At 48.0% G+C, this 13,307-nt stretch overlaps 6 protein-coding genes across 6 annotated transcripts, besides 3 other annotated features; all 6 read left to right on the forward strand.

Annotated features, from left to right (window-relative positions):
• Nucleotides 1-1,870: 1,870 nt before the first annotated feature.
• Nucleotides 1,871-2,809: a repeat region.
• Nucleotides 2,810-3,335: 526 nt separating this feature from the next.
• Nucleotides 3,336-3,361: a microsatellite.
• A 1,367-nt stretch (nt 3,362-4,728) lies between these two features.
• On the forward strand, nt 4,729-6,480 carry Tb11.01.1590 (hypothetical protein, conserved; the record flags this gene model as incomplete). The annotated part of the gene is made up of 1 exon (XM_823953.1): nt 4,729-6,480. The coding sequence occupies one exon, from the start codon at nt 4,729-4,731 to the stop codon at nt 6,478-6,480; it is 1,752 nt and encodes a 583-aa protein (XP_829046.1).
• Nucleotides 6,481-6,888: 408 nt separating this feature from the next.
• Nucleotides 6,889-6,934: a microsatellite.
• Nucleotides 6,935-6,967: 33 nt separating this feature from the next.
• Tb11.01.1600 (hypothetical protein, conserved) lies at nt 6,968-7,561 on the forward strand (the record flags this gene model as incomplete). Its single annotated transcript, XM_823954.1, has 1 exon — nt 6,968-7,561. The coding sequence occupies one exon, from the start codon at nt 6,968-6,970 to the stop codon at nt 7,559-7,561; it is 594 nt and encodes a 197-aa protein (XP_829047.1).
• A 274-nt stretch (nt 7,562-7,835) lies between these two features.
• Tb11.01.1610 (hypothetical protein, conserved) lies at nt 7,836-9,011 on the forward strand (the record flags this gene model as incomplete). Its single annotated transcript, XM_823955.1, has 1 exon — nt 7,836-9,011. The coding sequence occupies one exon, from the start codon at nt 7,836-7,838 to the stop codon at nt 9,009-9,011; it is 1,176 nt and encodes a 391-aa protein (XP_829048.1).
• A 71-nt stretch (nt 9,012-9,082) lies between these two features.
• Tb11.01.1620 (hypothetical protein, conserved) lies at nt 9,083-9,574 on the forward strand (the record flags this gene model as incomplete). The annotated part of the gene is made up of 1 exon (XM_823956.1): nt 9,083-9,574. One exon carries the CDS (start codon nt 9,083-9,085, stop codon nt 9,572-9,574), a length of 492 nt encoding a protein of 163 aa, XP_829049.1.
• A 201-nt stretch (nt 9,575-9,775) lies between these two features.
• On the forward strand, nt 9,776-10,087 carry Tb11.01.1625 (hypothetical protein, conserved; the record flags this gene model as incomplete). Its single annotated transcript, XM_823957.1, has 1 exon — nt 9,776-10,087. One exon carries the CDS (start codon nt 9,776-9,778, stop codon nt 10,085-10,087), a length of 312 nt encoding a protein of 103 aa, XP_829050.1.
• A 1,855-nt stretch (nt 10,088-11,942) lies between these two features.
• Nucleotides 11,943-13,145, forward strand: Tb11.01.1630 (hypothetical protein, conserved; the record flags this gene model as incomplete). The annotated part of the gene is made up of 1 exon (XM_823958.1): nt 11,943-13,145. The coding sequence occupies one exon, from the start codon at nt 11,943-11,945 to the stop codon at nt 13,143-13,145; it is 1,203 nt and encodes a 400-aa protein (XP_829051.1).
• Nucleotides 13,146-13,307: the final 162 nt, after the last annotated feature.

Consider the following 13,307-nt stretch of genomic DNA (forward strand, 5'->3'; position numbering starts at 1 on the left):
ACGCCGCATCCGAGGCCCCGCTACGATCGCGTGTTTTCAACGAGCGGAAGCGTGCCTCTCGAGATGAACGAAGAAATGAGGAACACTATCCTCCAACAGTAGTGTCTATTGTGTTCCCGAGATTACCAAACTCACGAAACCAAATCAGATTCGGACAAACGGCGCACCCTCCGCAAATCCCGCCGGGCTTCCTTTCCACAACACAAAGCAGGTGCCGGAAGGTGAATAAAAAAGAGGGAAAAGTGGTAATCGAACCTTCAGCATCAATGGTAAAGCCACTCCACCATAACAACGGGACCGCGACGTAAATAAATAATCTAGCAATTAACCTTTTAATCAGCTAGAACCCCTTTGAATAGGAACCCGTGGAAAGCCATACGCCCGGGGCGGGCGCAAGGATTTCGGATACTTCTGCATAGCAAACAGCAAAGGGGCGTAGCTGTCGCCGAGGGAGGGCACCGACGCCTTCCCCCCACCCCGTGGCCCTCGGCCGCACTGGACGCAAGTCCACCCCCTGTCCGAAGCCGCAATCGCCCTTTTCGCACGACGACTCGCATCAACATTGCGTTTCAGTGTGCATTTATCTTTCCCCTTCATTCCTCAGCACACCGCTTGAAGGGGATACCGCAGCTGGATTCATCGTGGGAGTTCCCCCGAGTCTTTCGAAAGGAGCTCCATTACCGGCGCCGAAATCTCATCCGTAGACATTTTCCCCACCCCGTGAATAGACCACTCTGTGCATGCGCCTTCACCATTCTTCACAGCTACACATGTGGTTGTACCCAACGATATCTCAGCATCAGCTGGTGCGAGCACTAGCTTCCCACCAGGCGGGTTTGCACACATGGCGAGAACGGTGAGGCCATTTGTGCACCGATGTGAAAACCACTCTTTGTTGCTGAGTTAGCACCCAAAGCGCGTTAGACTCTACTACAGAAGTAGAGTTGCTGTGGCATTATTCACTCTGCACCCCACACGGTGTACCACCAGCGTTTGGGACCATCGAAGCCTGGCAGAAAAAAAGTTAGCGGTCAACCTTACGTCGCCCGTCATGTTGCGTCAAAATCGTTAGCCAATGCTTATACTGTGCTCGACTGGAGAGGGCGTTTATATCTCCACGCGATTCGCTGAGCAGCGTGAGTGTTTGGGGGCCACACAACCAAGTTCGCTGACGAATATTCTGCATTGTCCATGACTATCTTCACCTTTCATTTGTCCATTTTTTTATACCTGATATACGGGGCGGGTTCCGGTGCATGGACTTACCGCGTGCAGTGCCAACCGTATTTTGCATGGTTTTCCCTTCTCTTCGGTCACCACTCTTTACTTAGCCACCCCCAATGCTTCAGGTGGCGGAGCTTTTCCCCTCATTTATCCTCCATCCCTTCCGCCCTTTCCTTTTCCCCTCGGCGTCAACCACCGGATAAGTTGGTTCGCTTTCTGTGACTACCCCCTTTTCGCCTGATCTACAACTGCTTTTATTTTCGGATGCTCAGAAGGTGTGTCTCTCTCATGTTATCCGGCATCGAACCAGGGGGATGTTGTTTCTGGCATGGAGTTCTCGAAATTTTGGTTTCGTCGCGCCATCACCTCACTGTTAGATTGGCTGTTTTCTTGCTTCGTAGACTTTTGCTTTCCAAGTTCCCTTTGCTTTCGATTGTTTTCGAGTAGATTTTGCACTTTCACCCTTCTGCGGTTACTTGCGTCACTGCTGGTGGGAAGTCTCCTTCCCCCTCCCTGCAACGGCGTTTTGCACAAAGCAGGCACAAGTCCGCAATATTTCTTTGCTGCTTTTGCTTCTGGCGGTGCTCGCCGCGCACCACCACTAGGGCGCTCAGCGGCCTTGGCGCATGCACAGCATTTACTAAGCTCTGAGCTCAAAACTCTTCCACCCTTAGCTTCGCTGCTTTTTCCTTCCATTTTCTTATGGCCATTTCTCCAAGCACTCCCTGCATCTTGCATATACGATCTAGTTTTCCCTTTCGCACGACAACATTTCCTCGCCTCATTTTGCAGGTTTGCCACCTCCCACATCCAAAGACGTGGCAACAGTCCATTCACACCCTTCAGAATTGCCTTTTCTCTGCTGCACCTCCAATAGCAAAGGGTGTGGCCTCACTCATTTTATCCCGCCATCGGAGGGAACGCTTAGATATTTTCTTTCGCCTATGGAAGTATTTTTGTTGGTGAGCTGTCCTGTCAAGTTTATTCCTTGCACGTGGTGTAGGGGGAACACGGCGATAGACCCTTTCAGCATCTGTGCCGATGCTTACTTCGGATTCGACTTAATGCCGATCACTTGTGAGACACAGTATCGAGATCCAGTTTGGCATATTGAATTCCTCGTAGAGGGTCGTTCTTGCCGCTGAGAACCACTTGAAACTCGGAAAGTTTCTCGGGTGTTCCCTGTACCGGCGGGTATGAAGTACGCCTCCAGGCAAAATTGCGCAATACACTCGCCCACATTGTCAGGAAGTGTGACTGGACCCAGTTCCGAACTCAGCGAGATTATGTACGCACCCACTGCTACTGCGCGTCTCCTCTAGTGGTACGTGTTCGGTGCCAATTTCGTGGCTGCCGCGGGTTATACCAAATACTTTCACGCAAACGTGTGTTTGTGGCATTTTTCTGGTGCTAGCCTAACCGATGCTCTTCCATACACTCCATTTTGTTGCGAGTCCTGTACTACACCTGCGCCATTCTTCAGCAGTGTCGTCACTCGCGAACCTTTAAAGGACTGTGCCGCTCTAATGTTCTTGTGCCAAGGAATCATTGTACATTGTGCCTCTTTATCCCGCATATGTGTTTTCCGCCAAATGAAGGACCTACCATTTTTTTTCACGGAGGCTTGTTTTTTACTCAAGTCCTTCCACTCGGGAGAGGACTCGAGTATTCCACCGTGATCCACGTAAAATGGGACCTGTGTTCTTTCCGGCATTCCCACTTGGTATCAACGGCGCTCTGAAGGTACTGAAAAAGGCACGCTTTCTCCTGAAGGGGAGGATGTAGATACTCCTAGCTGCCCCTGAGGCTGGAGGGTCTTGTTGACTTTCCTTTTCCAGAAACTGGCAACCACCCGACTTTTTTATTCACAGAAGATCAAGACACATACGGGTGCTTGACTTCCCCATCGACAGGGAGCGAGTTACCAAAACCAAAGAAAGATTTACACAAGAGCCGTTTTTTACACGTGGAACAGATTCGCATCAGCGGGGAGTATGGGGTACATTTGCACCTTTTTTTCTTTCGCGCGGGTAATGATCCGCGGCGATGCCTCACAGTACGGTATAAACTCACTTGATGTGCTTGTACGGCGCGCGAACCCCCCCCCCCCAAAAAAAAAATAAAATAAAATAAAATATTATTTTTAACGAGTTTTTATGTTGTTCCCCCCCTTGGGACTTGGCTGTGTTCTTGCGGACTTTGACCTGCGTAGCGTGACCCGCGCAATCATACTAAGAAAGATTCTTCTTTGAGGGGTTCTCCCTAGCACCGACCCAAGGTAGTGTAAATGGGCTCCTGCAGCTTCAGCTTACCCGTAGGGTTCAAGCACGTCCTGGAAGCAGACTCTGCTTTGCTAGAGCTGAAGGCCGTCTGCCGCACCTCGAAAACAAAAAGAATACCAAGGGGAAGAAGATGGAAGGCGGCCCGCAATTACACAGATATCGAAAATTGAACGAAGTTAAGGCTACCCGATGGTGTCGCGCTGCTTGATCCTGTGGGTCGTGGTGCCCAAGTCGTTGCTACGGTGAATTCCCTCCTGCGTTGCCACCGTTCGGCGTGGCGTCGCTAGAAAGTTGTTTTCTGCGCGCAGCCGTAGCCGCTGAGATTAGAATGGAATATGGCATCTAGATTTCAGTTTATAGGGCAGTCGCCGTGTTTTTTTTTTTCGGTCACCCCGCGCGTCAACCGGGTCCCGGCTGCGGTGGGGGTTATTGGCACTTGAGCGTTGGACAGATGTCACTTGCCGAGACCGTTTGGGTTGGTTGGGACGCTGCCTGCAGTTCTTTGCTGCTCTTCGTTGTTCCGGTTGCATTTCACTGCCTCGTTCGCGGTGCTACCTTTGCATCAAGGGGTAAGGCTTTTGGGAAGGAGGATGGTGTGCTCGCGCGAACCGTGGCCACGTTTTTACCGTTGGTTTCTGTAGTGAAGGTCGGACGGAAGGGGCGCTGGGGCCGGTAATGTAGTGAGGGCGCGGCGCGGTGTTAACCATTTTGTCTTTTCTGTGGATTCTGGTGCCACCGGCGTAAAAGTTCGTAGGTTTATCGCGCCGGTGGCACCTATGTGTGAGTGGGCGGGGGACTTACTGGATCAGGTTCCCCTGCTCTGGCGAGGCTCAGAGGTATGGTGGTGGGGCTTCCTCCCTGAAGGGTGTGCGGCAGCGATGGTCCACGTGCGGGAGGTTTCTCCGGGGATGGGTTGGTAGGCTGGTGGGAGAAAATGTGCAGCCCGGCGTTGGGGCGCCCCGAGGAAGGGCTCGGTGTTTGTGGGTCGTTCGCGTTGCTGGTGTTGCGTTTTCATTACTTTCTTCCAGTTTCCGTTCATAGCAATAGTCCCGAGTATTCCGTTTGTTGTCGTTCGTGCTTGGTGAGGTTGTTGTGAGCATCCGCTTTTTTGTCATTTACACCTCCTATTGTCCACCACTGTTTTCGGTCCTCACTTGTATTCACTTAATCGCTAGAGGAGACTTAATTATAATATATATTCTTTCCAGCCTTTCCTGAAGTTATGATCCGCGTGTATGTTGCTGCAGTATCTACTATCCTTTGCGCGGTCGCGGAAAGGCCTGTGACGTATCCGATCCAATGGGATGATGTACCGTTGAAACAGCCACCCGCGCGCGTGCTTTCGTCTCCCTACCTTGGAAGGTGTGCCTGTGATGACACTTGGGGGTCGTGTGACCCAAATTGTTGTTGCGATGATGACTGTAGTGCAAGCGAGCGAAACAAGTTCCACTTTTGTTTGAGGGAAGGTTGGACCAACCATACGCTGGAACGTTGCCAACAAAGTTTCACCCCCACAAAGACTACTGTGGGAGAAAGGGGCTATATTAATAAATCTATTATTGGGCACCGTGCTTTGTGTATCATTAAGTCAAACAACGTGGGCGACATGAGCCCCTTTTTCACCCTTCCAGAAAAGGTTTCGAACCCTTTTGGGGCACACCGTCGCAATCGTCTTGGCTCTAGCAACCCGAAGTCATACGAGGTGAATGGTATAGTGAACGCTTTCAAAAAGACGGAGTCATCTGACTCGGTGCATGGGTTAAGAAATGCCGGCTTTCTTAGCATTCCCTCCTCCAGTTGGGATGGGTACTGCGTGCCAAATTCAAAGCAGATCCGTTTTATGAAACCGATAGATTCTACAACATGTATTTATTCCGGAGAAAGAATTTGTGCTCATTTCCCAACGACGTCGTTTGCGGACTTGCTTTTGGGGAGTGAAGGGAATACAAACCCCAGGGGGCTTATTCCCATAATTCTCCAGGTTATTGATGATGTGACGGGTGAAATCCTAGCCGACATCGGTCCCGAATCGAGTCTTCCACGGGAGTTGAATAGCGCGGTTAAGAATGGCATATGCGAAAGGGCTGTCGTCCGAGCTCGGCATTCTATTCTGTACAGTTCTGAAGGAGCAAACTTGTTTATAGTAAATGCAACGTCGCGGTTGTATACTCGCCACTTGAATACGAATGCTATTGTTTCCTTGCTGTTTCAGATGGAGTTTTTCAAGGCAGGTACCCGCCCCCCTCTTAACTATTTTTCAGGAAATATTGGGTACTTGTGTGGTTCCCGGATACGGGCGGGTGCACTCGTCGAGGAAGGTGGTAAGGTTGGTATCGCTGAGAGGGTTTCAGGATTTTCTGTCCCGGGGACCGGGGCCTCTTGCTTTAACCGTAGGTATAGGAAAGTTGGATTTTTACACAGTGTGATAGGTGGTGGTTGCACAGTTCAAATGTCTGAGAGGGAGTTACGGGACATATGTCGTCAGAACGGAACGGGCAAGCTTTTACGCAGCATTTTGGGTATTGATACCTTAACACTACGCGACTTCGATGATACGAATCCAATCGACCACATAGCAAAAACTGCAGACGCACACACTAACGACACGTCAAGCTGGTTGCCACTTAGGGGATTGGATTTTGATGACATCGTACCTGAACCCTATGATCTCATCGAAAGGAGGTGCCGGAATGTTTACGTGGGGCTGAACTACAGTTTTGTGATATCCCAGGTCGGTGCTGTGGGCAATCCTCAAGACGTGATTGTAGGTGCCTTTGTGGACCCCATTATTGGCTCTTGGATGATCCGTAATGTTACTGATTTTACAATTAACGCCACTTCTACCCAAAGATTTCGGTTTTCGGTGTCTTTCACTAGGCTAGACCGGCTTACAAACCCGATTGTTGGTCGCAAAGTGGTTTCTCCATCGATTTTCCCGCGTTTAGACGATTCAGTTTTTCACCCCTTTAAATGACAATGGTGAGTTGCACTAAATCTATTCAGCGAACTATTAACGATATCGCTCGTCCACATAAAGCTGAAACGTCGTTATTGTTATCATTTTATTTTTATTTGTTTTGCCCTGTAATATTATATTCGAAAACAAGACAAAGTGAGATTGAGTGTTTATTTTCTTTCCTTTTTGCGGAGTCGCGCGTTATTGTTACTTATACTAAATAACAATGGCTATTTGGTAATACATATGTGATATGAAGATAAACATGGGCTGATTTGAATATATTTCCCATTTTGCGAAGATCTGCGCAACTGATGATGATTTTACCATCACAATATTGGTGAATGATATCGTCGATTTCTACTTTTTTGCGTGATCTTTCTCATCCGCATGCCTGCCTACCGGTACACTTTACCGAGCAAAAATTATATATGTTCATATAACATGGATGCATATATACATATATATATGTCCAAATACTGATTTGTAAGTAACCACATTAGAAATGCTACGCTGTAGTTGTGCGCGCCGCCGCGGCGTTTATCACAATGCCCCTAGTGTCTACCCATTTGTGAAACCATTTCACGACACTCCATATGATCAAGACAGGGGACGACACGATTCTGTGGGCCAGCGGTACCGCAAAAATAGTTGGCCCGAGTGGATGGATAATGGTGCGGACGGTACTGGCTATGGAATCGGTCTCCACCGCACTCACCCGCTTTCCAGACTCCGCGGAAATCTCAAAAGGAGCCCCAGCCACGTGCCGCGAGTTTTGGGGATGATGATTCAAGGCGTTTGGCATAAGAGTGGTGTGAAGCTTTACTTTCGGGGAGGCAAACCCCCAAACCCAAGCGTGCATCCATACTTAACCGGGGAACCGTGCCCTTTGTACGGGTGGAAGGTGACAGATGAATCTGTTATAAGGCAATTCAATATGCCAAGCATAGACGGAACTAATTTTAGGTATAAACCTTACGTTGCGTTGCAGGAGAGAAAAATAATGGGAGTTCAAGTTCCTTCAGATAGCGTATCTCTTGCTTCTGGAAGAACTACAGAGTCGAAACCCTTAGCGAAAAGGCTTTTCTTTTGGCGCTGAAAATTCCTTTGTTTTCAAATGTGTAGACAACAGGTTTTTTGGTGCACACGCTTTTCCCCGGAAGGTGGAAAAAGAATGATGCATCTGACGTGTTGATGATGAGAGTTCCAGATATGAATTTGCGAAAATCGCTGCGGTATCTATGTATTTGTGTATAATGTCTTTCCTTTCCGTTTTCTTCTGTGGAATAACTTATAAGCTTTTGGCAACCGGTTTGTAAGAAGGAGGATTTTAAAAAAAAAATCGAGAAGAGGATAGGGGCTGATGCAATCATATGCTAGATTTTCTCGACACGATTAACAAATACACTTTACGAAGCGGGTCGGTTACACATATTGGGGGAAAAATTAGCAAAAAATGTGCAGCACAGCTCGTAGGTTCGTTGGTGCTGCAAGGCCGATTGAATCATTACTGTGCAGCATTGGCTGCACAGTTTATGGTATCTTCTGAGGTTCTCGTTGTCGCTTCGCGTGATGCCGTTCAGGGAATATCATGCGAGGGTTGCACACTAGAACGGCAAAATTTATCTTCCGTTCCTGATACGGGGGAGATATTTGGTGTTGCTACAACTGGAAATAATGTAGTTGTTGGTTATAGTGCTGGTGTGGCGATGTTTTCCTGCAAGTTGGAGTTGGAGAAAATTTATACCTTAAGCGAGTACACTAATAGCATTCTCGGTATTGCGGTTACACCTGATGGAAGCTGTTTGGCCACAGGTGGAGCAAATGCAATTGTTACGGTATGGTCACGCGATATGAACCCAGTGCATTACCTTGCTGGTCACACAGATTGGGTTCGTTTTGTTAAGTTTACAATAATGGACGGCCGCGGATTAGAGTTGTTTAGTACCGGTGACGATGGACTAGTTCTGCACTGGGATCCTCTAGTTGGCACCTTGCTATCAAGAATAGACTTTTTCCACGGACAGGACATTCATGCTTTTGAGGTGTCGTGGAGAACTGGGCTCATAGGTATTGCACGTGATACCCCGACAATCTGTTTATATAAACCCCAGATTAGTGGTATAGCGTCTAACCATGCGGTAGGAGCTGTTCGTTTAGAGCAGATCGGACGGATTGATGATGCACATCATTCAGTTCTCACAGCCTTGCGATTCTCTAACGACTCTCAGTGGATTGTCAGTGCGGGTGAGGACGAGACGCTTAGTGTCTCATCCGTGTGTCAGCTAAAGAGGGTGTTCGTATGTGAAACGTTTATCGTCCGGAGGCACTGTATGACCTTTATGAATACTTTTACTTCTGTCTGTGTTCTCGCATCGCCACCTGAATCTTCGGCTATTATCGTTGTTGCATGTGCTACCGATGGCACAGTTGTTCAGTGGGTTGTTAACCCTGAGACATTTAAGTGCACCTATACCAAAAAGCTGCAGCTGCATCTCGGGGCTCTTGTATCCATGGATGTAGTCCGCAGCCATTCCGACTGTCAGTGACAGGTTTGCGATGTTCTGACCTACCATTTCCGTGAATTTGTTTGTGGTGAAGTAATGGGCGACGAAGGAGCATGTATATCACGGAACAAGTTTGCTTATACAATAATATTAAAGCTCGAGTTCATCGATTCTTTTTCCCACTTCTTGACCCCTTCTTCATCTCTTCTCTCTACTTGTTTTTTTTCGAAAAAAAAAGAACAATGTCACTTGTGTTGGCAGATGAAGTAGAGGTTGAAGCTCGGCGCATCATTGCATCCCAAAATGCATTTGACGTTCTTGGTATTTGCCCCACCGACATAAGGTCTGATGCTGTGTTAAGATGCTACGAAACAAAGGTAGGCTTGTTTAGGCGCCTGGTAAGGAACCGATTGGCAATGGAAGCAAAGGCAAAGTTGGATCATGCGAAAATGTTGTTACTAGACGAAACGCTTCGCGCAAAGGAGTTGGCCAAGTTCAACGAATGCCAGCGGAAAGACATGCTGACAAAAGAGGAACTGAGGGCTGTTGAAGCGCGGACGAAATTGCTGGAACAACGTGCAGCTGCGCTTCTGCCAGAGGGTTAAAGTTATGTTCTTATTTCTCCTTCCCCATTCCCCTTCTTTGATTTTTTTGTTTGTATTAGCGTTTGATGTATTTTTTCGTGCTTGCTGATGCCCTGTGTTTTCTCCACCTTTCTCCCCACATTTAAATAAAGAAGGTTTCACCCGAAAAGAAGTTACGAGCACACACAAGCGACTCAAACTCTTCCAAAGCAAACATTCAAGATGCAACAAAGTCTCATTCCTGGACACAACAATAATCGCCACCTCACTGTTGAGGAGATTGAAAACAACATTGGGGGCCTAGCGATTACGGATAACAAGCTCCAAGAACTGTTCGACTCACTGGACGTGGAGCGCACTGGCTATCTACCCATTGGGGAAGTAAAGAAATTCTACAAAGGACTCGAGCATTATGGCCTTGAACCAACTGACGCTGAGATAGAGAGCGAAATGAAGAAGTTTGCGAAGAGCGACGAAAATTTCATGTCGTACGATGAGTTTTGCTGCCTCATGCTCAGCTTTGCTCAGCGATAACTGAAATGAAGTCAGCGAAGATATTCAACTTCTTTACCTGTTCAGGGGAGTTTCCAGGGTATGTATACAGGGGAAAAATATACGGCAAAGTGAAGATGAACATATCTAAGCAAATGAAACAAAAAGAAAAAAAGAGCTGGGAAGAGGAAGGAAAATGTTGACAAGAAGCTGTAGAATCGAAGGAGTTCGTATTCAAATAAAGATATTCGTAACTATGTATTTATGTACAAAGACACCTGCAAGGAGGAAAGAAGAAAAGTTTTCTGTTTAGCAAACTAGAGGGAGTCTGCCGATCGGACAGTTCTCTTTTTCCTTTTTCTTTTTAAAGGAAGTACTTCAGCCTCTGAATGGGCCACTGGTGAAAAGAGACCGTCTTCCGCTTTAATGTCACCCTTCCTAGTTGCAAAAAGGTAATTTTTCATTTGCGGTGAGCGTTTTATATGGCCTGGTGTAAACGAAGTTTTCTTCCCTTTCTAGTTGGTGGACACTTTTCTAAAGAAGGTTATTAGACAATGTGACGCGTCGTTACGTGCAAAAGATCGTCTCGTCCGAGGCATTTGCGCGGTTCTGGTGGACGTCACCGGCTGTGTCGTGCCGCGTTTTTCATGATTTGTTACTCGTTTAGGGCAACTTATTGAGTGCTTCTATTTATCAGTAGTCCCAAGTATGCCTTTTGCTTTAGTGCTTCAGACTTCGGGAGATCGTTGTAGCCTACAGAGGAATACATGCTCTCTGATACCACAACTTTGCGCAGTGGTGGTACCATAGAAACGGCGTTGCGGAGCACAGCCGTGTGCCCCGTCGGGTGGGCGCATCCATGAATGGGCAACAATACTCAAGCATTAGTCCTCACAGATTTAAAGCACTTGTGCACATGGGGTTGTGTTAACTATGTGTTGGAGTTCGGTGCACATTTGGGTATGTGTTTTACGTAATTATTGTGAAGTCTGCTCTCCAACTGCCCATACCGCACTTGCAGCTCCGGAGGGGGGGGGGACTATCGTCACAATAACATCTAAACTGTAAGAGGGTTGCTTTGTGCCTTCCTATGGGGTCGTGTCAGCGTCAAAATGGTCCGACTAGGTTTACTATGGTGTTGGCGCAAGCGCTAATGACTTATGTTGAAAGCATGGCTAAGACGTATGCGCGATCTAACTGAGGGTTTATTTTACCAGTGGCGTCTGCATCCAGTTGTTTTGCTCGTGTGCTTTGCAGACTAGCACCAGGCTCACGCCTAGTGTCCGTGTATTTTCCGTGTTGCAGGCGGCTTTTGCTGTTTTTTGTGCTACATGATCAATTTCTCTGTTCTAGCCGTGTTTGCATTCATGTGCACCAAACAGCTTTCTTACCACCGTGCAGAGGTATTCCCAACTGTTCGTAGAGATTCTCTCCCTTTCTTGGAGCGGGTTTAGTGTGGGTCCCCTAGCTCTGTAAAATGAGAGACAGCGAAATAGCCCAGCACCTCGAGCCAACGTTGCCTTTCCCCATGCGCGTGGTATGGCTGATGAATTGAGGAACTGACACATGCAGATCAGTACGTTTGTTAGCGTTTGGCTGCTTTGTGGCACATTTCTCACCCAGCCGGGAAGCGATAGCTTTTCCTGCGGTTTGAACGAATGCGCCGCATGAAGTCCTTCTTCATCTTCCCAAACAACTTACTTTTTTCGAAACCTTATACGCATGCTTTGTATATCCAACTTATAGGAGGTGACACTCTTTTTTTCATTAGGTTGAAAACATCATAGAAGGGTTTAGATATCTCTATTCACCCCTACCTTATTTCTGTTTGCTCACTCTCCTGCGCCTCCTTTTGAGTTGCTGTTGCGTGTGGCTAGTGTGACCCTCTCTTACGGGGATGGAGTCATCGCTCGGTGCTTACTGTATGAAGGAAGCAATCAGACAAAGACAGAATGGGTATGTGGTGCCAACATCAGTTGACTCATACGACTTTCACCATTGGGAGCAAGAGGCCCGGCGGCGATGTGGCCTCATTGGAAGCCAGGGGAATCAATCTGCATTTTTAAGGAAGATCGACTGCGACGCTAACTTACTGGTGGACGAAGTGGCGAAATGCGGGAGGACGGGAGCCAGTCGCAACGTGCCCCACTCATTTGGAACGGAGCACGAGTTGACGGCGTTTCTTTCTTCTTTAGAGGTACTGTTGCGTGTGTTCTTCCTTGACAGTTCAAACGAAGCACTACTTGTCACCCTCCAGAAGTTCCGTGAGAATTTCACGGATCTGCAGAAGAAGAAGGTCATTGGTCTTGAGTATGGAAAATACCCGGAGATCTACGTCTTGTACGAGCTGTTCTCACTTCGAAAGTTACTCTTGAACTGGAAGGGAATGACCCCGGAGAACCAAAAGGTGATTACGAGGACAGCAATGAGCTATATGGCGTACGTAAGGTCACCCGAATACGCAATTCTCGGAGATTTGCTGGGCATGGCTGAGAAGAATTTGAGTTCCGTTGCGGTCAATACAATTAAAATGGTGAAGTGTTTGGATCAGGCCTGCGGAAGTACGCCCTATGCGTTCCCGCATATCTGCCAATTCGTTCTGTCGTCGGTCTGTCCTCGCCACTCGTGCCCCTCTGGGACGTTGACTCTCAAGGGTAGTGCCACCCAGAAAGGTGAAACCACAGGCGTTGACACTGCCGCTACAGCCGATGTCGCGAATCCCATGGCTACAGAGCCTTCCCACACCCGGAAGCGAGCAAGGAATGCTGATGACGTAACAAAAGGGGAAACGTCCACTGAAACTGATGACCAGGTGGCGGCTGAAAAAAGGCAGCAGTGCGTCTCCAAATACCATTCTCGCTACTCTGCGGCAAGAAGGTTTGCAAGTAAAGGCTGCCGCTTTTGCGGTTTGTGCCACATGATGGAGATACTTTTCAATGGATGCAGCCTTGTATGCAACTCTGCCCATGGTCCAACGGAGTGGAAGATATCTTCTAATCTCAAACGATATCCGGAAGTTTGCACCCTGGCCTTACGTCGCTTTAAGGCAATGCAGCGCGGAGTGGTTCTCAAACCTTGCGAGGACATACCCCTGTCTTGACTAACATGTTTGCTGCGCGCCCACTCGAACGTTTTTGAGTGTTTGCTTTTTACGTCCCTAAGGGTACTCTTTTTGCATGTTGCGCCGCTTTGGGTCGCTGAACACCTCTCTTCGGTCGTTCTAATATCTGCTTTGTCTTGCCTTTTTGAGGGTAAGACAGAC

Source organism: Trypanosoma brucei (assembly GCF_000002445.2).
Source record: "Trypanosoma brucei brucei TREU927 chromosome 11 chr11_scaffold01 genomic scaffold, whole genome shotgun sequence".
Lineage (NCBI taxonomy): Eukaryota > Euglenozoa > Kinetoplastea > Trypanosomatida > Trypanosomatidae > Trypanosoma > Trypanosoma brucei.